This window comes from Dendrobates tinctorius, unplaced genomic scaffold, assembly GCF_039654945.1.
Source record: "Dendrobates tinctorius isolate UK_male_01 unplaced genomic scaffold, ASM3965494v1 ptg000213l, whole genome shotgun sequence".
NCBI classification, from domain to species: domain Eukaryota; kingdom Metazoa; phylum Chordata; class Amphibia; order Anura; family Dendrobatidae; genus Dendrobates; species Dendrobates tinctorius.
In genome coordinates, this window is record NW_027361880.1 from 7,380,145 (window position 1) to 7,390,428 (window position 10,284).

The following is a 10,284-nucleotide window of genomic DNA, read 5'->3' on the forward strand; positions in this document are numbered from 1 at the left end:
CTCGTTTTTGCTGCTGTCATTGCAGAAAATCCAGTTTCACACAGATAGGATGTTGGAAATGGAAGCAGAGTTTTCAGTGCTTTTGTGGCGATCTCAGGATATTCTGCCTTGACTTTAATCCAGAACGTTGGGAGATTTGACATCTCAAACATACTTTTAAGGCTACCATCATTTGCAATTTCAAGCAGTTGGTCTTCTTCAAGCACGGACAAGGTCGATTCACCTGGCTTGTTCACAAATGGGTTGCGAATCCATTCCTTCCTAGTTCGTGGGTCTTTTGTGGTTGGAAAGTAATGCTCAAACTGTACTGAAAGCTGAGATAGATGATCATGCACCAGCTGGGAGAATGAAGGTTCAGGCTCGCTCTCTTCCAAAATCCCTGCTAATATTTGAAACATATCAAATATTCCTGTTCTCACTCGCCGTCCCCACACTTCTAGTTTGGCTTTAAATGCAGCAACTTTATCTGCCAACTTGAAGGCAGTTGTCATTCTCCCCTGAAGTGACAGATTAAGTTCGTTCAACAAGTTGAATATGTCACATAAGTAAGCAAGTTTTGTGACCCATTCCTTACTACTGAAATGTGCTGCAAGTGGTGATTCTTTTTCTAAAAGAAATCTATGAAGCGGTTCTCGTAATTCAAAAACTCTGGCCAGTGCTTTACCTTTAGAAAGCCATCTGACTTCAGTGTGTAAGAGAAGACGCTTGTGCTCCGCATCCATCTCCTCACAGAGCTGCTCAAACAGACGTGAGTTAAGGGCGTATGCTTTGATGTGATTAATAACTTTAATCACATCTTGCAAAACGGTGTTAAGTTCAGGTGACATTTTTCGGCTTGCCAGCATTTCTCTATGGATGACACAGTGCGTAGACTCGCATTCAGATGCAACCTGTTTGACCCTAGTAGTTAAACCAGAAAACCGTCCAGTCATGGCAGCTGCTCCGTCCGTGCATATACCTACACAAAATGACCAGTTTAATTTTCCTGATATGTAATCATCCAAAGACTTGAATAGTTCTGCACCTGTGGTGTTGGCTGCCAACAATAATGCACATAACATATCCTCATGCACATCCTCCTGGAAAATATATCGCACATAAACAAGCATCATTGCTTTGTTGTCAACATCAGTAGACTCATCAACCTGGATTGCATACCATGGTGACGTATTAATCCTCTCTAACAACTGTCCCTCGACGTCTTCTGCTATTTCATTAATTCGTCTAGTGACAGTGGTCGCTGAAAGAGGAACCTGTGCCACATTTTTAACTGCAGCCTCTCCAAAAAGTTCGTGGCAAATGTCCTTAGCAGCAGGCAGGATCAACTCTTCACCAATAGTGAAGGGCTTCTTAGCCTTAGCAATGCGGTTAGCCACCAAAAATGATGCTCTCAGTGCAGACACATTTGTTGATGTGGTGGCCTTCAATAATTTCTTCTGTCCTTCATGTTCACGCTTTTTTCTTTCAAAAAACTCCAAAGGCTTGTCTTTTGATGCAGGGTGCTTGGTCTGTAAGTGGCGAGCCAGTTTTGAAGGCTTCATGGCCTCATTAGATAGCTGGTCACCACATATCACACAGAGTGGGCTTGGGGCGTTTGAATCGCCTGTTGAGATGAACCCATAATTTAAGTAGGACTCATTGTATTTTCTTTTAAATGCAGCTTTCTTTTTTTTTGCAGTCATGGAGTCTTCATCTGTCTCATCATTAGGTCTTTCTCCCTTTTCAAAGAAGCTCTCTAGCAATGTTTGTTTTTTACTCATTTTACAAGAGTTGGAGGCGTAGTGGGCCCCTAACGCTGAAAGATGGATACTTCTACTGATGACTGTCACTGCTAATAATGATTGGAACCTACAAGGAAATGGAGCATTGAGCACTTAGAAAAAATTGTACTGGAGTACTGTATACATGCTGATTATTTTTTAATCATGGTGTATGCATGGCTCTGCTCTCACCCTTGTATACCTGGCTCTGCTTCCACTCTCCCATCCTGTATACATGGCTCCACTCTCCCTCCCTTGTATATATGGCTCCGCTCCCATTCTCCCTCCCTAGTATATATGGCTCCGCTCCCACTCTCCCTCCCTAGTATATAAGGCTCCGCTCCCATTCTCCCTCCCCTGTATATATGGCTCCGCTCCCAGTCTCCCTCCCTCCCTTGTATATATGGCTCCGCTCCCATTCTCCCTCCCTAGTATATATGGCTCCGCTCCCATTCTCCCTCCCTAGTATATATGGCTCCGCTCCCACTCTCCCTCCCTAGTATATATGGCTCCGCTCCCATTCTCCCTCCCTAGTATATATGGCTCCGCTCCCACTCTCCCTCCCTTGTATATATGGCTCCGCTCCCATTCTCCCTCCCCTGTGTATATGGCTCCGCTCCCATTCTCCCTCCCTTGTATATATGGCTCCGCTCCCATTCTCCCTCCCCTGTGTATATGGCTCCGCTCCCATTCTCCCTCCCCTGTGTATATGGCTCGGCTCCCATTCTCCCTCCCCTGTGTATATGGCTCCGCTCCCATTCTCCCTCCCTAGTATATATGGCTCCGCTCCCATTCTCCCTCCCTAGTATATATGGCTCCGCTCCCACTCTCCCTCCCTTGTATATATGGCTCCGCTCCCATTCTCCCTCCCCTGTGTATATGGCTCCGCTCCCATTCTCCCTCCCCTGTGTATATGGCTCCGCTCCCACTCTCCCTCCCTTGTATATATGGCTCCGCTCCCATTCTCCCTCCCCTGTATATATGGCTCCGCTCCCATTCTCCCTCCCCTGTATATATGGCTCCGCTCCCATTCTCCCTCCCTTGTATATATGGCTCCGCTCCCATTCTCCCTCCCCTGTGTATATGGCTCCGCTCCCATTCTCCCTCCCTAGTATATATGGCTCCGCTCCCATTCTCCCTCCCTAGTATATATGGCTCCGCTCCCACTCTCCCTCCCTTGTATATTTGGCTCCGCTCCCATTCTCCCTCCCCTGTGTATATGGCTCCACTCCCACTCTCCCTCCCCTGTGTATATATGGCTCCGCTCCCACTCTCCCTCCCTTGTATATATGGCTCCGCTCCCATTCTCCCTCCCTTGTATGCATGGCTCTGCTCCCACTCTCCCTCCCTTGTATATATGGCTCTGCTCCCACTCTCCCTCCCTTGTATATATGGCTCCGCTCCCATTCTCCCTCCCCTGTATATATGGCTCCGCTCCCATTCTCCCTCCCTTGTATATATGGCTCCGCTCCCATTCTCCCTCCCCTGTGTATATGGCTCCACTCCCATTCTCTCTCCCCTGTGTATATGGCTCCACTCCCATTCTCTCTCCCCTGTGTATATGGCTCCGCTCCCATTCTCCCTCCCCTGTGTATATGGCTCCGCTCCCATTCTCCCTCCCCTGTGTTTATGGCTCCGCTCCCATTCTCCCTCCCTAGTATATATGGCTCCGCTCCCATTCTCCCTCCCCTGTGTATATGGCTCCGCTCCCATTCTCCCTCCCCTGTGTTTATGGCTCCGCTCCCATTCTCCCTCCCCTGTGTATATGGCTCCGCTCCCACTCTCTCTCCCTTATATTTATGGCTCCGCTTGGCTCCCCCATCCTCCCCATCATACTTACCCTCACGGCGCTGAACTTCCTTCCCGTCGCTGCACGTCCCTGCATCTCGCGGCGCTTCAGCTTCTTCCTGTGCGGAGCGGTCACGTGTTACCGCTCATTAAGGTCCATGAATATGGACGCCACGCCTATGTGGTGTCCATATTCATGACCTTAAATGAGCGGTAGCACGTGACCGCTCAGCGCTGGATGAAGCCGCTGCTGGATGAAGCCGCCGCGGGATGCAGGGTGAGTATCAGCTGCTGCACCGCCCTCCGCCTCCCCTTGTGTCCGCGGACCGGCAAGGGCACTGCAACGGCCCGGTGCTGGGCCGCGGACCGGCGGTTGGGGACCCCTGGATTAGAGCACTGACAACTCTGCTCACGCTTGCAGCAGAGCAGGAGCCGAGGTTCATTAACGTATCGCATCCGATGCTCTCACATGGGATGATATACGCTAGTGACTCCGGCCTAAGAATTTTACTCCAGTAAATGGCTTTAAAAAGATGTATATCTTTTGTGTAACACGTAGGTGCGCAAAAATTCTTTTGACTGTTTTATGCAAGGTCCATCAGCACTTTGAAAAGTCAACAGGCTTAAAATAGGGACGTGGCATAGTGTCCCCCGATGTAGTCACTATAAATTGACACAAGCGGCGTAAGTTATAGCAAAAACTGTAGTCTATTCCATGACTATAGTAGAATTTCTGATTTGAGCCAAAGGCAGTCAAAAAAAGCACAACATTAAGAGGTGCACACCTCTCAAATAATTTGACACATCTTCTGGATTAAGACTTTTTTTTTCCCATAGGCTTCTCTATCACTTTAAAAAACGCCACACCAAAAAAAAATCCCATCAGTTAAAATGTGTGAAATTTTTTTGTTTTGTTTTGCAAACTAGTGTCAGATGGAAGTTTATCCACTAACCGATGTAACGTTTTTTTTTTTTTTTTTTTAATTTTTAGGGTTCTGATGATGAGGATTATGCACAAAAAGCTCCTCTTCCTCCTGAGACACCAATGCCTCCTCCTTTACCTCCAACTCCAGACCAAGTGATTGTGCGCAAGGATTACGATCCCAAAGGTTCATATACATGTTGCTTGTTTAGCTTATAAATGACACAGTATTCAATTATTGTTCCTTTTGTTTATGTTCTGTATGTTTTCCCTGTACTTTCAGCTTCAAAGCCTCAGCCGCCTGCTCCTTCATCTGATGAATATCTAGTATCACCGATCACTGGCGAGAAGATTCCTGCCAGCAAAATGCAGGAGCACATGCGTATTGGCCTTTTGGATCCACGTTGGCTGGAGCAGAGAGATCGCTCTATTCGTGAAAAACAAGGGGATGATGAAGTATATGCCCCAGGTGAGAAAGTTTACCTATGCCAGTTATACAAAAATCTTTCCCAGAGGGAAACTATCAGCAGTTTTTTGGCTACCTCATCTGAGAGCAGCATAATGTAGGCAAAGATACCCTGAATCCAACGATGCATCACTTAGTTGACAGGGTGCAGCAGTTGTGACAAATTTTTAGATTTAGCAATACAGCGGAGCTGAGGAAGCTAATCCCGCCCCCACCAGGCTCTTTATATACGATGTTTATAGACAATGAGGCGCTCATCACAGGAGGGGGCATGTCTGACTAGCGAACAAGTGCTGCTTTGTCCCAGCAATATATCATTCTAAGCAAACAGAACCAGGGAAGCTTGATGGTTTTGTTTTGCTTGATAAGAGACATCGCTGAAATCTTTATTTAACCCCATCCACGTGCTGTCTTAAGATTACATAGCAAAAACCTGCCGATTCCCTTTAAAAATGTAATTTACAAGGTGTTTTGTTATTGAGGGTACCACTGCAGTTAATGAAAAAGTCACTGTAAAATAAAGCACAAAACCAGATGTTTTCCATATTTGTATAGTTCCTCCAGTTGCTGTGGGACGAAATATGATAAAGTGGATGATAGGAAACCATGATATCTTTTTATCTTGTTCCTCATTTCAGGATTGGATATCGAAAGCAGCTTGAAACAGCTCGCTGAACGCCGTACTGATATTTTTGGTGTTGAAGAAACTGCTATTGGTAAAAAGATTGGAGAGGAAGAAATCCAAAAACCGGAGGAGAAGGTATACTACTTTTTTTTTTTTTTTTTAAGACATACAGGATACATTTATAGGATCGTAGAGTTGGAAAGGACCTCCTGGGCCATCTGGTCCCAACCCCCTGCTCAAAGCAGGATTCGCTAAATCATCCCAGACAGATGTCTGTCAGCCTCTGTTTGAAGACTTCTATTGAAGGAGAACTCCCCACCTCTCGTGGCAGCCTGTACCACTCATTGATCACTGTCAAAAAGTTTTTTCTAATATCTAATCTGTCTCCTCCCATTCAGTTTTATCCCATTGCTTCTAGTCTTTCCTTGTGCAAATGAGAATAAAGATGACCCTTCTGCAATGTGACAGCCCTTGAGATGTTTGTAGACAGTTATTAAGTCTCCTCTCAGTCTTCTCTTTTGCAAGCTAAACATTCCCAAATCCTGCAACCTTTCCTCATAAGACAGGGTTTGCAGACCGGTCACCATTCTGGTCGCTGTTTTCTGAACTTGCTCCAGTTTGTTGTCTTTTTTTAAAATGTGACGCCCAAAACTGGACACAGTATTCCAGATGAGGTCTGACCAAAGAGGAGTAGAGGGAAATAATGACTTCACGTGATCTAGACTGTATGCTTCTGTTAATACATCCTAGAATTGCATTTGCCTTTTTTGCTGCTGCATCACACTGTTGGCTGGCTCATATTCAGTCTGTGATCTATTAGTGTACCCAAGTCTTTCTCATATGTGCTGTTGCTTAGCCCTATTCCTCCCATTCTGTATAAGCTTTTTTCATTTTTATTGCCCAGATGTAGTACTTTGCATTTTTCCCTGTTAAAAAAACATTTAGTTGCTGCCCACTGCTCCAGTTTATTTATATCTTTTTGAATCCTCTCTTCTCTAGTATTAGCTATCCCTCCTAGCTTTGTGTCATCAGCAAATTTAATCAGTTTACTCGCAATTCCTTCATCTAAATCATTGATAAAGATTTATGACTGTAGGCCAACCACTAATCCACACTTTTTTTTTTTTCTGGCAGGTTACATGGGATGGGCATTCTGGCAGCATGGCTCGCACCCAACAGGCTGCTCAGGCAAATATAACATTGCAGGAGCAAATTGAAGCTATCCATAAGGCTAAAGGCTTGGTACCAGAGGAAGATGGCAAGGACAAGATTGGACCTAGCAAGCCTAATGAAGTCAACCAACCACCACCACCTTCTTCTGCACCTACTATTCCTAGTCCTGCACCACCAATCAATTCTGCTCCAAGGCCACCTCCTCCTGTATCCCTGCACCAGCAAATCAATCCTCCTGTGTCACGACCACCATCAGTGAGTGCTATAATGTTTTATTATGTAGAAATATTAACAAGGGGCTTGTTTTATTTAAGTTATAAAATATAAGAATTGTAAGTGACATTTAGAACATTAAACCTGTTATAAGCATGGTATAAATACACGCCTTTAAAATGAAGAGGGCTGCAATAGTGTCCCCACCCTTACCTATCTTATATACTTTTCTAATATTGTAGCAGAAACAGATGATTAGATGGTTTATGTGCTTAAATGGGTTTTCCCACGAACAAAGTTTATTTTAATCAATAGATCTTGGAATAATAATTTCTACAATTGGATGTGTTTAAAATGTTCCTGTGCTGAGATAATCTTATAAATGTGCCCCTGAGTACTGGGTAATTGCTGTGTCTGACCATACAGGAAGGTGGTCTGATCATGCCACAGCTCCTGAGCAGGGGAGAAAGCAAGCGTATACAGACAGGACAGCATGGGATCACAAATAAATCATTTTTTCTTTGAAGTAAAACATTTTTTTAAAAACATACAGGGAAAGCTTTACGTCACACAAGAATAAGCTTTGATCCCACGCCTTCCTGTCTGTATACTCTTTTCCTTCCTCCCCTGCTCAGGAGCTGTGATATTATCAGACCATATTCCTGTACGGTCAGACACAGCCATTACACAGTACACAGCAGGGGCACATTTATAAGATTATCTCAGCACAGGAAGCAAAATTAACTTTGTGGGGGAAAACCCCTTTTTTTAGAGTGTGTACACGTGTTTAAAAATCTGTCCTTGTTGGTTTTATGACTACTGGTGACCGACTTATGGATTTGATTCTACCTTTCAGATGCCACCACCTATACGTACTACTATGGTGTCTGCTGTTCCTGTAATGCAAAGGCCCCCAATGGCATCTGTGGTCCGTCTTCCTCCGGGTTCTGTGCTGGCTGCTCCCATGCCACCTATTTTGCATGCACCTAGAATTAACGTGTTGCCAATGCCACCAAATCCACCCCCAATGATGGCCCCGAGAGCACCACACATGATTGTTCCAGCCGGTGAGTATGTCCTGTCTGATGTAGTTTGGACAATCTTTTCTCCATTTTATGTGTTAGAGTAAATGTCTGCAATAACTTTCTGTATATTTTTTTTTTCTTTGCCCTTTTAATTGCCAGCACAATTCTGGTGGTCTGGGTCTTGAGACAAACCTCACTCAAACCCCACCGATTGCACAAAAAACCTGAAAGTGCGCAGTGTCTTGGAGACCAAAACAGTCTATGCTTTCTATTGAATCCACACTCTGCGTTGTGTGTGCGCACTTGTCTCCTGAGCTGCGCAGTTCTCAGGTTATTTGAGTGATCCAGATCCACCACTAATCTGACAAAGGGAGAGAAAATAAGACAGCTTTATTTACTCTTTAAGGGTATGTGCACACACATGCAGAAAATTCCTGACTGAAAACCGGACTCCTTCCCAGAAAACGTGCGGTTTTTATGCGTTTTTTTTCCGGAGCGTCCCCAGTCTCATAGAAAATAGCTAGAAATGCGAAATTAATGAGCATGCTGTGTTTTTTACCGCGATGCGTTTTTTTTTCGCTGAGAAGGACGCATCAATATGCACAAAAATTGCAGAATTCATTAAAATTAATGGGATGCTTGGTAAAAACGCTTAAAAAACACTTCGTGTGCACATATCCTAATGAATGAGCTAAAGAAAAAACACTATTTATATAGGCACTTCCTCGGTGGGTACTGGATTTAACCTCTATCTGCAAATCCTGATGTGCAGCATCATGGAATCAATAGTGCTCTAAAAATTACTTGTAATGTCTTCACATTGCAGCATTTGTTTCTGCGCCACCTGTTGCCCCTGTACCTGCACCAGTGCCACTGCCTCCAGTTCATCCTCCTCCACCAATGGATGATGAACCATCTGCCAAGAAAATGAAGAGCGAAGATTCCCTCATTCCAGAAGAAGAATTCTTGCGCAGAAACAAGGTACCTATATAGATTTTTCTATATTATTATTATTATTATTTTTTTTTTTTTTTTTTTATAAATTTTAACATAGTTAAGAGTTGCAAAATGCAGAGTTCTGCAAATACATTTTTGCAAAATGTTGCCTTATGTTTTGCTTTTTTCCCTTAGGGTCCTGTCACAGTCAAAGTACAGGTTCCCAACATGCAAGACAAAACTGAATGGAAGCTGGGTGGCCAAGTGCTGGCATTCACTCTTCCCTTCTCCGATCAGGTAAAATCGAACACTGGAACTTTAATGCTATGTGATGTCCATTACCAATTTTCAGAAAATGATCTGGCTAACACACCTTTACTGTAAATATTTTTTTTTGTGTTTACAGGTCTCTGTAATAAAGGTTAAAATTCATGAGGCAACTGGCATGCCAGCTGGGAAACAGAAGCTTCAGTATGACGTAAGGGCACTTTTCTAGTAGATTTAGCTGAATTAACGTTTTGTATTTATTTTTTATATATTTTTTCTTTAATGTTTTCATATGTACACAGTATTTGACATTTGGTTGAGATGTCTGAAATTGAGAGGTCAGATTTATTAATATTTTCCTTTATTTTCCTTTACTGTTCTGCAGGGTATCTTTATTAAAGACTCGAACTCCCTTGCTTATTACAACATGCAAAATGGAGCGACAATCCACTTGGCTTTGAAAGAGAGAGGAGGCCGAAAGAAATAAGATCTAATAGTAGCAAATTTTTGGTTACTTAGTGACCATTACTTGTGCTCTACAACACGAGTACACGGGTTGTGCTGGTTCAGTTTCTTCAAGTCTTTATTTCATACATGTAGTCTACAGAATAGTTCATTGTTGGATATGAGACAATAGCTTATCATTGCCATTACTAAGCATAACTGTGCACTTTAAAGCTGGCCTGTGTATGCTAAGAGCCTAGTTGATGTAAAAAAAAAAAAAAATCCTAATCAACATTTCTATTAATAAAGTTTCAGAGAATTCACACTTTTTCACATAGCATTATTTTATATTGTAAATTGTGCTATAAATTGCCATATTCTACAGTTAAAGCATATGTCACCGGATTTCACAATGTAAACTGCATGCAATATTAAAGGGGTTGTCCTCGACTTTAACATTGATGGCCTAACCTTAGGAAAGGTCATCAATGTCTGACTGATGAGGGTGCGACACGCAGCACCCCCGCAGATCAGCTGTTCCTGGTGTCTGCTACCAGAACTGTTCAGTTACGGAGCTACACAGCTCCGTCAACGGACTGGTGGCTGCTGAAGGATACTACATATCCATCCCCTATTGATTTTGAATAGGGAGCAGATGTGCAGTA

At 43.7% G+C, this 10,284-nt stretch overlaps 1 protein-coding gene across 2 annotated transcripts in view; it reads left to right on the forward strand.

Moving 5' to 3' along the window:
* The window catches only part of SF3A1 (splicing factor 3a subunit 1), a 47,620-nt gene extending 37,678 nt beyond the window's left edge, over positions 1-9,942 (forward strand). For both annotated transcript variants that reach the window (XM_073554816.1, XM_073554815.1), the window contains exons 8-16: positions 4,540-4,657; positions 4,754-4,939; positions 5,575-5,696; positions 6,696-6,989; positions 7,804-8,014; positions 8,799-8,953; positions 9,104-9,205; positions 9,315-9,386; positions 9,561-9,942. In XM_073554816.1, coding sequence (XP_073410917.1) covers positions 4,540-4,657; positions 4,754-4,939; positions 5,575-5,696; positions 6,696-6,989; positions 7,804-8,014; positions 8,799-8,953; positions 9,104-9,205; positions 9,315-9,386; positions 9,561-9,662 — 1,362 coding nt within the window. In that variant the 3' untranslated portion in view covers positions 9,663-9,942. The remainder of the gene's footprint in view (positions 1-4,539; positions 4,658-4,753; positions 4,940-5,574; positions 5,697-6,695; positions 6,990-7,803; positions 8,015-8,798; positions 8,954-9,103; positions 9,206-9,314; positions 9,387-9,560) is intronic.
* The last annotated feature ends 342 nt before the right edge of the window (positions 9,943-10,284 follow it).